This window comes from Pipistrellus kuhlii, unplaced genomic scaffold (assembly GCF_014108245.1).
Source record: "Pipistrellus kuhlii isolate mPipKuh1 unplaced genomic scaffold, mPipKuh1.p scaffold_m20_p_6, whole genome shotgun sequence".
Lineage (NCBI taxonomy): Eukaryota > Metazoa > Chordata > Mammalia > Chiroptera > Vespertilionidae > Pipistrellus > Pipistrellus kuhlii.
In genome coordinates, this window is record NW_023425562.1 from 46,738,398 (window position 1) to 46,752,515 (window position 14,118).

Here is a 14,118-nt window from a genome sequence, read left to right on the forward strand (position 1 = left end):
CCTGGAAAAATGAGGGATGGGGCAGCTTTGCCATAAAACGGATTTGCATTTAGTGAAAGTGCCACCTGGAATGACACAGCGTGAAGTCCCTAAAGTCACCCCTTATGACTGGGAGAATGCAGGTGACTCACAGAGAAACTGGGGATTTTATGAGTTTAAATTTGAATCATTTCAAAAAGCAGTCATCAAAGAGCTAGTTGTATGAGGATGTTGGAAGGGAGGGCAGAACTCCTAAGTGCTCCGGAGGCAGAGACTGTCTCTTGCATCTCTGTCCCCAGTGCCTCACCCAGAGCAAATGCCTCAAAAGTGAGGCTCTGACTGAGGACTGGAGCAGGGGAGACAGTGATGCAGCACAGGCAAACTGGGGAGACCTGAGTGAGGGTCTTTCCCCAGTAAGAAGCTGCCGAGAAATGGTGACACCAAAAAAGAGAAAACATCCCAAACCCCAAACAAACAGTAAATGCACAAATGGAGAAGAAAACTGGTAAAACTTGTATCACAGAAATGAAATAACAAAGTAAAACAGAAAACCTATATTGAAAAATTTGGGATGATGTGTCAGTAGAAAATATTGTGATTTAAATCATTGCCTGTGGAAAACATTATTGGGTTTCTCAGTTTTGTAAAAATTGTATAGCATTTCCCAATGAGAATTTTCATTTGAAAATTACACTTGGTCTTAACATGCCAAATATAATCAAATATTATAAATCGTACTGTAGTAAGTAGTATAATTAAAATTATACTTCTGAATTTAAAGGGAAGGGCTTGAACATTTTTCTAACTAGGATCTAGGTTTTATTAAATAGGGTAACCCTAACAACTGCATAGGCTTCTCTGAATTTTTCAACTAGGTCCAAATTATTCCATTTCCCATCAAACAATTTCTATCTTTTTACGTATTACATAAGAAATTACCCTTCAGGTGATTTGATATGTAATACTAGCCAATCTTCACTTACCATTTCTGTTAAAAAGAAAATTCAGGTGGAAGATCGAGGTGGATCAAAGTGCAGTAAAAATAAGAAGTTTATATTCTTAGTACACACAGAAAAGTAACAAGTTGCTTGCACTGAAGTAACTTTGGTAATTTACAAAGGACTAAAACAGCATTTTTGGAAGACATGTTACTCACAGGTTTCTTTAATTTCTTCCTAAAGTAGTCATATTTCTGCTTAAATTCTCTGGAGTAAGGAACCGCCTAGAAGATAAATTTGTAAATGTAAATGAGGGGGAATAACACTTGCAACTTTTTGTAAACTGAGCCAACATTCAGAGAACTTCATTAATCATACACCTTAAAATTCTCATTCTCCATATTATCATTGAAATTAACATGCCTATGTACAGAGAACATGGGAAAGTTCTAGAAATGATTAAGGAAAATCAGCACTGAGTAGGGCTTTCACCCCTGAAAACAGCTATGCTGATTTTCAAGAAGTCATTTATGGATACACTACATAAAATACACTTTCCAATGTGACTTATGTCTGGATATGAGTCAGGGTGTAATCTTTATTTTTCTCCTGTCATTGAGGTAAGAGTTGGCTATGACATTTTAACATAGAACCCCAATGACCTCTACTGTCATTTTGAAAAGACTAATCCTGCTTTTAAAAATCTTTGGGAGGAAATGTAATGAGCAGAAAGGCAACTGGACTGACATTCTGATCAAGGACTGTAAGACCAGGTAGAGAGCACTCAGGAAAAGTCTCCCATTTGGGGGTCAGAAGGTTTGCCTCTTACTATTTAGTAAGTAGTCTTGGGTGAGGATTTTTTTTTTTTTTTTTTTTACATCTTAATGCCTTATCTGTGAAGCAGAGTTATGGTATCACAGGAATGAGCTCGGTAACTTCAACTATCATTACTCAAAGATTCTGGAATCTCTTTAGGCAAATAACATTTTAATACAGTCATTTAAATCTTCTCTACTTCTATGTTATAAAGTACAATAGCCAGAGTCCTGACTTCAGACTATTGAAAAGGCTTACTTTTTTTTACTTTTTTATTTTTTATGAAGCAGAGAGGACTGGCTTTTGCATATACATAGACATAACTATGACAGCCTCAAATTCGGAAGACTCATAGCTTTTTTGGCAAATAGTGTGCATTCGGGCAAGAATATTTCTGCTGATATAATTTGGGGCTAAGTTAATAAAATATACTGATCCTTAGAAAAGTGTCTCCAGACTCCAAACCTTCTACCTTCACCTTCTTATTCTCGACCAGAAAGAGGAGAAATGAAAAACATAAGCCTCCCCTCCTTTCTACTGTTTTTAACACAATCACACAAATAACTCAGCCAAAACAAAAACATATTACCAGTCATAGCAAACACTGATCATGCCAGTGTTTTGCTTTGTAATTCAAGAGCAACAGACATCATATTGATATAACTTAAGACAATTTATACTACATATGGTCTTAGTTTTCAATCCACTCTTCATTTGCTTTTCCACTGAACACTGGATTTGAACACATATCATATTTACTCTAGGAAGTGTTTAGTCTGATGAAATCGTGTGTGAATCCTTATTCTAGAAAAGGTAGAAACTTTGTCACTATCTGGACAACTACTAGTATAAGAAAAATGAGACAATATTGTGAATTAAGCCAATAAAGACATTATGATGTTGTTTGCTCTACCAATACTATGTCCCATAACAAACCTTTTTCTATCCAGTTTATTTATTCATTCTTTGGTGGTTCATTTGCTAATCCATTCAACAGGCATTTCTTGAGCATTTAGTCTGTGCCAGGCATTTTAGGTGCTAGGGAAATAATGGTACATCAACCAAGGAGTTCTTTCCCTATTCTCTTCTGGAGATTACAAACAATTAGGAGCAATAGGTAATAAGAAATGAGTGAGTAAGTAGTGATAAACACTATGAGAAAAAAATGATAGGGTTCCTGGGAGCCTATTTTATATGAGGTGGTCAGTAAAGGCAGTTCTGAGAAAGGGATACCTGAGCAGAAACCAGTGACCGGAGGAACAAATTTTGACAGGGATAATGGGTGCAAAGCCTTGAGAAGGCAAAGTGTTGGTTGATGTTCTATGATTAACTGTGATATAGGGGAAATAACCTAAAATGGATTTCCTTTCATTATCCCGTGCCAGCTTTAGAAAACCTGACTTCTAGGACAAACTCCTGCCAGCTAGCTCCATGACAACCTCTCCTTGATGGCACTACTTCCCAGTTACGCAGGAGGATTTGATGAGATGAACTTTAAGGTCCTTCCACTTCTAAGAATCTATGATTCCCAGCAATTATTCTTTGTTTTGGTCCCTCCTTGAAACCATTGAGAAAAGCCTTGCACTTTCATCCTTGTAAAGTTCAATAGTCTTAAAGGACAAATTTCCCATGGAACTTAATGCAAATTGCCCCTAACCTGTGATGTCTGACTTATAACATGGTAGGTGCTGACTAGAAGTGGGTGGAAGTAAGATGCTGGGATATTTCTGGCCTTACTTCTTGAGTGGAATGATGCATGAGGGTTGAAAAACCATTATCCTCCTCCATCTAGAGGTAGTTCTGATAATGGAATAAGGAGAGGAGGTTTTTATCACCTCCTCCTGAAAAGATCCCAACAATGTCATAGGACAAAGATGTCCCTAGATGCAGCTTCTGAACAGAATGTATGTGTCATGTATTTCTTGTTTTGGCCAAATTATTTATTCTCTTTTGAAAATATGATAACTTATTTTCTTACATATAATTTAACCTTTAAGATACGCCTATTTAAAAATAATCACAGGCCCCTTTGCTCAGCATCACATATGCTTTCTCTTTTGAGCAAAAGGAGAACCTGACTTAGTGTGTAAGATGGTTCCACATGTTTTCATGTCATTACCGTCCAGTCGGTTCTGGAGTCTTCTGTCAAGAAAGGCTCATGTCTGGCCTGGGGACACTGGTGAGGCACAACTGGGGCTTTAGTCCCGAGTCTCACATTTGCTGTAAGTTTTGGCAACACAATTTGCTTTCTGATTTTCTGACAAACTGGGAATACAGTATCTTCCCTATCCCCCGGAGGGGATGGCTGAGAGTGTCAAAGCAGCTGATTATAAAGTTCTCATAAAAGTACAAAGTGTCACACAAGCACAAGATAATACTCATAAGAGCAGCAAGCATGGAGAGCACTTTACAAATGCCTTCAATGGTGATGTTTGCTATACAGACAGCGTATTGACGTACAGTAATGTGTGCTGGCGGACACAGAAAAGGTTCCCTCCCCCATAACATATATTTTTAAAACTTGGGGAAAAAGAGAAATTCTAGGTACCAGATAAACAGAAAGACTCAAAATAGAGAAATAAGTGGGCACTAGACCTAGACACTGGTACTGGGGCTTGGGTTTTAACCCTCACATGGGGAAACAGACTTGGCCAACAGTCTGCATGACCTAGGCAGTCAGAATAGAGTTCCCTGCTAAAAACTTGCATCTGAAAAGGGGACAAGAAAACTCTACCCACTGGCCCAGGAAAGTTGCAAAGAAGCTTACCTTCTGTCCAGGACCATAAATGGAAGAAAAAGAAAAAGAAACAGACCTGTAATAAATTCATACTCCAAGGCTACACCAAAGTGGGTATGAAATCCACAGTTATGGTAACTGGGGGTTAATGATCCCAAGCTAAGTAGTTAACAGAAAATACAGGCCGGAACTTTTAAAAGCCCCATGTGAAAAAAAAATGAAGATGAACATACACACAAATTATAAATGGAACTAGGTAATAAACTACCATTGAGGAGAGTCTACAGATATAACATCTGAGGATAGTTTATGTTCCTGGGACCAGAGTTAATAGGATAATCTGGAAAAGTCTATAAATAAGAATGATTATTTAAGAATGATTAAAGAGTTGGAAGTATCAATAAAAATAAATAAATAAGAGAACAGGACAGAAAAATAGCTAAAAAGACTAAGCAAATTTAAAAAGAGCAAACAGAAGTTTGAGCAGTTAAATAGTCACTAAAATAATAGAGAAAGTGAACTGATAAAGAGTAGATTATATAAAGGGTTTAAGAAAGGCTTAACTGAAAGAGCTGAGCCCATTAAATACAACAACAAAGAGAGGTAGAAATGTAAAAGCTAAGAGACAAGAGAGTTGTGAAATTGAATCAATTACTCAATAGTTACTGATACAGATATTTTGAAAGAAAGTGAAAGATGCAACATGTAAAGAAATAACTGCTGAGAATTTTCCAGAATGAAGAAAAGACATGGTCCCCATATTGAAGAACCACAATGAGTTCAAAGCAGAATTAATTTTTAAAAACCCACCCTTTAATTCAGTAAACTTGCAGAACATCAAAGACACAGAGAAAAATGCAAAATCACCAAATAGAGTTACCTATAAAAACAGATATCGTAATTTGATCGACAACTTCTCATCATCAGTTAAGAAGACCAGAAGATATGAAAAAATATCTCCAAAGAAATGAAGAAAAGTAATTGTTAACCAAGATTTTATAATGAATGAGCTAATCTATCATTTCACAGAGTGGTCAAATAAGTCCTCTCAGACTAAGCAAGTTGACCACTCAGGCTTCCACTGAAGTTGCTGTTAGAGCAGAAGTTCTAGAACTTGGGTGAACTCCAAAATCCCTGGGAGGGTTTGTTAAAAGACAGATTGCTGGGCCCACTCCCAAAGTTTCTGGTTTCCAGTAGGTCTGGGATGGGGCCCCCCATCTGCATTTCTAACAAGTTTCTGGATGACACTGATCCGTAGACCACACTTTGAGAATTATGTCATAAGAACAAAACTTAATGTAGAAAAAAAGGAATGTAAAAATTAGTGGTGGGTGAAGAAATATGTTTACATCTAAGTAAAATTAAGTAAGCATTGACTATTTAAAAAAGTAAAGATAAAATACTAATGAGAATTTGGAAAGTTTAAAGACAAGGTAGTTGTTTTTTAAATCCTGGATTTTTAGAGGGAGTAAGGGAAGGAGGCAACGGGAGAGAGATGGAGAGGAAAAAAAAGAGAGAGGAGAGGGAGGGAGGGAGGAAAGGGACTGGAGAGGGAGAGGGAAGGAGGGATCTGGGGATCGAACTGCTAACTTTTGGTGTACGGGATGACATTCCAACCAACTAAGCCACCCAGCCAGGGCTAAACACAAGGTAGTTTTAAAACTCCACTGAACAATGAGAAACGGGAGTGGGAAGAATGGCACTAACGTTCCCTAAAGTCCTATATTGTCCAGGAGGAGAGTAGAGAGTGATTAATTTTGATATTAAGTGAATTACATCAGTTAAAAATTTTAATGTGAGCACGAAGAGAACTGAAATAGAAAATACAACTTCCAAGCAAGTATTAAAAAATGAAAGAAAACAAAGTGTACATTATCAATCTAATAAAAGGTAAGAAAAGAAAAAACATAGCAAGAGACAGAAAATTATGTCCTAGACAAATACTAACGGAGAGAAATGAATGTAATGGCTGACAAAGCCAGTCACAGTGGGAGTTTGACATGGCCATCTTGGTTAGATAAAACAGCCAGAAAAACAGTAGAAATCCAAATGGATAATTTGAACACCACAGGCTTGAATTAATGGTATACATATATAAAGAACTGGTCTATACCCAAGAAAGACAGAAAACAGTTCTTTTCAAACTCAAAAAAACATTTACCAAAAAATGGCCAAGCCTCCAATCAATATTCCATACTCAATATTCTCTGACCATATGTAATACAATTAGAAATCAATAAGAAACAGGCAAAAATTCTCCATAGTTTTAGAAACTAAAAAGCATATTTCAAATAACTTAAAAGCCAAGGAGAAAAATCTATGGAAATGACCAAATATTTGGAATTAAATGATGACAAAAGCCAAATGTCTATACTAAGTTGATAATTACCTAAATAAGCATACTCTTCTTATTCAAAGAAATAACACTAGTAATAATAAGAGTAAACTAACCTCTTTAAGGAAAACAAGGAAATAAGATCACTCTTAGGGGCAAATGCTAATTTCCAATAGTAACAAGACTATGTGCTTGAGTGAATGTAGATGATCAATAAACAATAAAAAAGATTTGAAAAAGACTGAGAAATATTATGTTAAAAGTCTTCTGATAATTGAAAACAGCTCTGTTTACTGACTTTACCTATTGCTCATGATGGAGAAGAGAAAATTCTATTCTAACAACTTAGTGTGATTACGAATAAATGGAAATGAAAGCCGTGGTAGAATGACAGGCATTTGGTAAGCTCCATGGAGGAAAAGTAATTGACTGCTTTAACCCAGGCATTACTGGGCACGTTGTAAACTGTAGAAAGCAGCAGAGTAAATCGAATGAATAGATCCAACAGGTAATTAAAAGATGGTGGGGATCAAGTGCACTTGCATTCTAATATCATTTAAGTTTTCAAATGGACTTACCTTTATAATAAAAAAAAAATTGAATTGAATCAGATCAAAGCCATGACATTAGTATTTTAAAAATACCCATTGGCCTCTTAGCTCAGTGCTCAAAATATAATAAATGTAACTTCCTCCCGTTTTTAAAAGAACCCACATTTTCCATCTTCTGTGATTCCAGCATCTTTCCTGAAATTCCAAATCATCTCCTTGCACTCTGATAACCACGGACACGAGGTGCTAGTACATTCCCCGCTGATAAGATGAGCGTGGCCCCACTCTACAAACTCCACCCAGGAGCTGGATACCAAGTGTCCATTCTGCCGAGTGACCAGGGGTTCTCACTCTTCCTTACAAACAGTGTGGGGCAGTGTTTCAAGGGGCAGCACCATACCTAAGGCAGAACTGGTTCTTTTCCCACCTGGTACACACGAAGGGACTATGAGAAAGTTAGTGGGTCAGCGGAGATAAAGATTCTTATCTTATCTGCCAGCTCCAGAGGTTAGCGACAACCTCCCCCAAACCTTTACAGAGTTTCAGCGCTGGAAGAGATTCAGAATACAGCTTAGATTTTGTTAGCATGCATGAACTTCCCTTGGCCTAGAGAAATGACAAAACTCTGCAAATATAGGACTGGCTTTGCCTCATACAGAAAGGAAGAGAGGACAATTTGATTGTTTCACTTATATTTTATTATTATTTTAAAAATACTTATTATTGTTTGTGATCCTCATCTGAGGATATGTTTTACTGATTTTCAGAGGGAGAAAAAGGGAGAGAGAGAAATAGAAACAGAGAGACACACAGAGACATGGATGTATGAGAGAAACAGCGAGTAGTTGTTTCCCGGTACATGCCCCCACTGGAAATCGAACCCCCAACCTTTCAGTGTACAGGACGACGCTCCAACCAACTGAGCCACACCGGCCAGGGTTGATTGTTACACTTATAATCCATCCGTTTATAATGGAGAAAAGAAAATGTTTAGTTTAGCTACCATGATCACATCATTTCCTTTTCCTTTATAATAAAAGCCACATGAAAAGGCAAATGTAGTTGCACCTCACCAAGAAATTCCCATAAGGAGGAGATGGGAGTAATGTTACATTACTCAATTACACCAAGGTGAGCAGTAATATACAAGAAATGTGTGTTTTGATACAAGCAAAATATTACACTGAAGATTCAGAACTTCAGAATACTGACCGGGCCAGTAATAGCTGGATTCTGCAGTCTTGGGTCTTCCCACTGAGTTATTTTGCTATCTGCAAATTAATATTAAAAAAAATCAGCATATTAGTTGAAATATATTCTATGTCAAAAATGTTTTAGAATAATTATTTCTGGTTTTCCAAAAGCTGTCTAGTCCCCCAACAGGGCCCCCAAAGATAATATCTTAGTATTTCAGGGTTAGAAGAGAATGATACTTTGTATGGCAAACCTATATAATGTTTAGTTAAAAACACTCAATCAAAACGCACAACTAAAGTAAAACCATCTATTTACACTGTTTTTTGGCAAGCAATCTGCTGAAAGTTCAATTATAAACCCCTGTTCTTTCAAGGATTTATAACTTGATCTTGATATTCGTTTAATTGAAAAAAGGCACAAAAAGTCTCAGTCCGCCAAAAGTTAACACACACACACACACACACATTACTTTTTCTCATTTCAAATACTTTTGCCTGTGCTTATGGTCTTGAAAAACTGCTTTCAATTAAGAATCCTCCAGTGAACAAATGAATAATCCATTTCATGTGCCACTCATATGCACACAACAATGGAAGCAGCCAATAAGTAAGGCAGTCCAAAAAAGGAGAATTACATACTGCAGAGGAAGATTCTAGAGGAAGGCTTCCCTTTTGGCCATGGTGAGAAGTGGCTTTCTTCCAAAAAAGTCAATGTTAACAAAATTGTTCAAAGCCATCTACACCACTACTCCAACGGTGCAGGTGATAATGAACAAGAGCTCCCCGGCATCACTTGGGATTTGTGACTGTGCATAATTAAAAAGACTTTATGGATTACTCTGTGTGTGTGTGTGTGTGTGTGTGGTGGGTACAGAGATGAATTCACATAAAAGATAATGTGGAGGATAGACTAGGGGAGAATGAGTTCTTTCTGGAGTTTTAGAAAATTTAAGTTGATTTTTTTTTAAATGGGAAATTATTTGAGAAAAATACTGATTCTAATTATTTCCTGTCAACTCAAGAATAAGTAATATCAGGGATTTTTCAGAGTCTGGGGTTATAATTATTTTAATAGAAGCACAGTAAAGTCTTCAAATAAAGTTATCAAAGCACATGATGATTCTAGATTTGTGCATGCTGGAAGACAATTTACGTGAAATGCTTCAACTGTTTTAGAGAACCTTGATGGGTTCCTTACCTTGAAAATGGAAGATTTTGGAAAGTAAAAGTTGCTACTGTGATGGAGAACAATAGAAAAGAAAACCAAATAATGGGAACATAATAGAACTGAGTAATAACTGCGTTGGACTATCATTGTAAGGACTGGGTATTGTCATCACAGCAAAAAATAAATCAATAACTACCTGTTCATGACAACTCCCAAATCTTCAGTCCAAACCTCAACTTCAAGCACCACCCTTGACATCTGCACCTGGATTCCCCATAGGTACCTTCAACTCAACTCTATAAAAATTGAACCCATAATCTTCCAAGACCAAAACTGTTTATGGAATCCTGTATTCTCGATGAACAATATCACAATCCACTCACTGTTCAAATCTGGAATCTTGACACACACCTTTTTCTTACCTCACCATTTACCTCTGGGGTGACCAAACTGGGTGCTCATCTTTTCCCTGGACCATTCTCTAGGTTTCCCTGGTCTCAGTCTTATCCCTGTTCAAAACCTCTATATAGCTCTGTCAAAAGGATCTTTCCAAAGAACAAGCCTGACCACTGTCACCTCCTCTGGAAAAATCCCTCAGGAGCTCCCTCTTGCCTGCAGAAGGGACCGAGTCCCCACACCTGGCAGACCGCCTTTAACTTGATGGGTGTGCCACCCCTGGCTTCTCTGTACACTGGCCACGGGCAACCCTGCCGCACTTCTCTACATAGCTTCATACACCTGCACACCTTCTCCATGCTGGAATCACTGTACACTGGGTGTGGGGATATGTCTGAAGAGTGATCCATTTCATAAGGCCTTCCTGCAGACTCCCCATCCCTTGTGGTGCACCCTGTGCCACTTGGCAAGCAGGTGCACTCTTTGCCTTTTCTGCTTCCACATTAACTAGGGGTTCTTCCCTCTAACACAGCACTTAAAATACTCCCTGGTACTCCTGCTAGAATCTAAGTCCCTCAAAGACAGGGGCTGTATTTTATTCCTCTCTGCAGCCTCCTCACCACCACTTAACACATTTCCTAGCCTAATATGTAACATAATAATGTGTTATTATTTTTAATGACCAAATGAAGCTTATGGTGATAACAAAGTTCCTTTATGGTTGGCTAAGCTCTCAGATACATACTAGTTTCTGTGTGGCTACTATAAAGGTCAATTTTGCAGCTAAGTATTGTAAATTTTTATATGTATGGTGGCCATTTATCCAATTTTCCCCTAGAATTTTAAAATCTAAACTTGCTTTGTCTTCAAGATAGTTTTTCAAATAAAGGGACAAGAATGAAGTAGAAGAATGAGAAACTCAGTCAATTTAGGTACTATTTACTGGTTTGGTAAAGGCTATGGGCAGAATAGACTCAAATAGGATTTTACAGCATTGCTAGAATTTAATTTTCTCCTCTAGCTTTGTATATAAGATATCTGTGACCAATTCGTCAGCTGCTGGGCATATCTGGTCTTTAAGAAGAGTCACACAATTCCTAAGAGAGGCAGAGATTCAGTTCAAGATCTTCTCTTAACCTTTTGCACCAGGCTCGAGACATAGAAGCCATTCAATAAATGTCAACCAAATAAATCAAGGCGTCTAAAGAGAAGATTAATACTGAACATTATCTCTTTCTAGATTAAATCTTTAAGGTTGAAATTATAAATCTTAAAAATGTCTAATGTCTCAAGAATTTATGAAGCAGAAAATAAATGGCATAATTATTTAAAAAGAGAAGGGCATTGCTGTCCCTGTCATTCAGAGTTTCAGTGATGCTGGCAGACAGGGTGACAGTAACTCCCAAGGTGGTCACTTTCACAGTAAATGGCACATATAAGGATGACCTGGTTTCTATCCCAAGACACCAAAGTGAGATGCTGACTTTGGCAGAAATCAGATGTGGGAAAACTATTTAGAAAAAGGTTCATTTGGAAGGTAAGGAAATTTTTCAATGACACCACCAGGTAACTAGACCCATTTTGGAGTGTACCTATTAGGCTGATAAAGTCTTCAGCATTTTTTGGTAAGCTGGATTTTTGGGAAAAGGCAGATGAATTGAACTCTGTTTCACTGCTATGAACCCCTTTATCACTTTTCATTGAGTAAACAATGACAGAGGAGGAGAAATGGCAAGAATGTTATATTAACAGCTAATGAGATTCTCATACACAGATCTTTTTCTTACCTTGTTTCTGATCTAACTAATCAGGTTAAGAGAACCTTTCAGTATGGTTAAGCAAAGGCAAACTGTAATCTCTGGAAAGAGGAGACTCCCACAAACTGTTCTGGCAAGAGAAACGAGGGATGCTGTGCTTGGAGGGACTGATTAAGGAACTGCTCAGTCAGTTACCAAGTAACTATCCTCTCAGCCTCCTAGTACACAGGATAGAATACAGCTGAGGCTACCAGTGCTGCTGTTTCTCAAAGCAAATTCTTTCCGTTTTCTGACCATCACCACTGACTTCCCAGAAACCAACTTCAAGTCACTGTTTCCCAAAGCATCAACTGTATACTAGTTCTATGCACGCCACTAGAAAAATTGTCTATGACTTTCATTACTTCTAATGTATACTAGTATGGTTGTTTGCAATAGTGTTACTCTTGTTTTTGGGTCCTCGCAGTACATTAAGAACATTTATAGCTGAGACCGGTTTGGCTCAGTGGATAGAGCGTCAGCCTGCGGACTGAAAGGTCCCAAGTTCGATTCCAGTCAAGGGCATGTACTTTGGTTGCGGGCACATCCCCCAGTAGGAGTGTGCAGGAGGCAGCTGATCAATGATTCTCTCATCGATGTTTCTAACTCTCTGTCCCTCTCCCTTCCTCTCTGTTAAAAATCAATAAAATATATATTAAAAAAAGAGAGAGAGAACATTTATAAAGTTTTCTCCAGATTGACCTGAAGATCACTAGCCAGGACACAGCCACAGTCTTGTGTGAAATATTCTGTATGCAGCAGACCAAGGTTGCATTCCTGGATAAGACCTTGTTTTAATAAAATCATATTTTGTACCTATCTTTGAAACTAAAATTGTAAGGTATAAAAAAACCAGGGAAAAAATTTTGGTTTGTTTTTAATGGTAAAGGGATATGATCCCACTACTTTTTAGCAAAGTAGGCTAAGAAAATAAAGTATATTAAGAAAACACCCATATTTTAAAGCATTTATGGAAGCAATTTTATGCTCACTGTAAATTTCTGGAAAGTATGTAAACAGTACTTTACTGGTTAAAGACAAAACTAGGCCTCCGGTCTGTGGCATTTCTAATTTAAACCAAAGGGTAGCCCATACCTCTAAATATATTGAGGACTTCTGCTTTTGGTTTAATTCTGAATTGTTGGGCTTCTGAACACTTAATTAATAAGCCCTCAACCCCGTGCCAGAAAGCGAAGGCTCGTCTATGATGCACTCCTTTGCCTGGTAACACCTGGAAGAGGCACTAAAGCTTAAACCGTGGTCGGCATACTGTAGCTCAAGAGCCACATGTGGCTCTTTGGTCCCTTGAGTGTGGCTCTTTCACAAAATACCATGGCCTGGGTGAGTCTATTTTGAAGAAGTGGCATTAGAAGAAGTTTAAGTTTAAAATACTTGGCTCTCAAAAGAAATTTCAATCGTTGTACTGTTGATATTTGGCTCTGTTGACTAATGGAGTTTGCCAACCACTGGCGTAAGAGATGGTGATAAGCCCCACTCTCATAGCTAGATTCCCCAGCAATTGGCTCATCAATGTGCTTATCTAATCAATGTGATGAGTTAAGACAATGTGAGGCTGGGGAAACCTGGTTCAGACTTACTTTTTATGAATCAAATGACAAGAAGAAGCAAAATACTACCAAACTGCATGTTTGATTAGAATTTCAAATCTATTTAAAGACTTCTTTTTCATACACATTTTCAGAAGTTGTAAGGGATATACAGTACAAATATGGAGAATGTGTCACTTCAAGAAAGGGAAGAAAAAAAAACTGGCTAAAAGCAAACCTTTATTAGTTTTAGTTGAAATGAGAAATCACACATTTTTCATAGGTGCTGGAGCAAATGTCTACAGCAAATATATCACAATTTCAAGAAAAGAACTGCATATATATTAGTGTGTTGGGTGCAAGGAAACATGCTATGAATAGAAAATAAGTCAGAATGGGCACCTCGCCCTGAGACCGTGAAGGCAGTGTTTAAAACACGTGTGTGTTGCATCAAGCACCACACACACAGATTTTGGACTCAGTCATCACTTCTAATCTTATTTTCTATTACCAGAGTGTATTTATTAAAAGCGCAAAAGTCAAAGGGTCATCAACCAAAAAATAGTTCTTAAATAAAATAAAGTTAATAGGTCACAAGATCAAATTGGGTGAAAGCTTGCTGGGCTACTTTACAGCAAACGTGGGGGGAATGCACAGTA

The 14,118-nt window shown here is 37.6% G+C and overlaps 1 protein-coding gene and 1 long non-coding RNA gene across 24 annotated transcripts in view; both read right to left on the minus strand.

Annotated features, from left to right (window-relative positions):
• The window catches only part of NEDD4L (NEDD4 like E3 ubiquitin protein ligase), a 294,560-nt gene that overhangs the window by 24,776 nt on the left and 255,666 nt on the right, over positions 1-14,118 (minus strand). For 15 of the 23 annotated variants that reach the window (XR_004984505.2, XM_036419451.2, XM_045574929.1 and 12 more), the window contains 3 exons: positions 8,569-8,627; positions 4,501-4,503; positions 1,136-1,201 (listed from right to left, as the gene is read on the minus strand). Coding sequence is in view for 22 of the 23 variants with exons in the window: in XM_036419451.2 (XP_036275344.1) it covers positions 1,136-1,201; positions 4,501-4,503; positions 8,569-8,627 (128 nt within the window). In the remaining variant the exon portion in view is untranslated. Of the gene's footprint in view, positions 1-1,135; positions 1,202-4,500; positions 4,504-5,285; positions 5,351-8,568; positions 8,628-14,118 lie in introns of all 23 variants that reach the window. The other 8 variants (XM_036419454.2, XM_045574928.1, XM_036419432.2 and 5 more) reach the window with 3 other exon arrangements.
• Positions 8,715-14,113, minus strand: LOC118708267. Its single transcript, XR_004984513.2, has 2 exons — positions 13,377-14,113; positions 8,715-11,788 (listed from the first exon to the last, which is right to left on the minus strand). It is a non-coding gene; the product is annotated as an uncharacterized LOC118708267 (long non-coding RNA).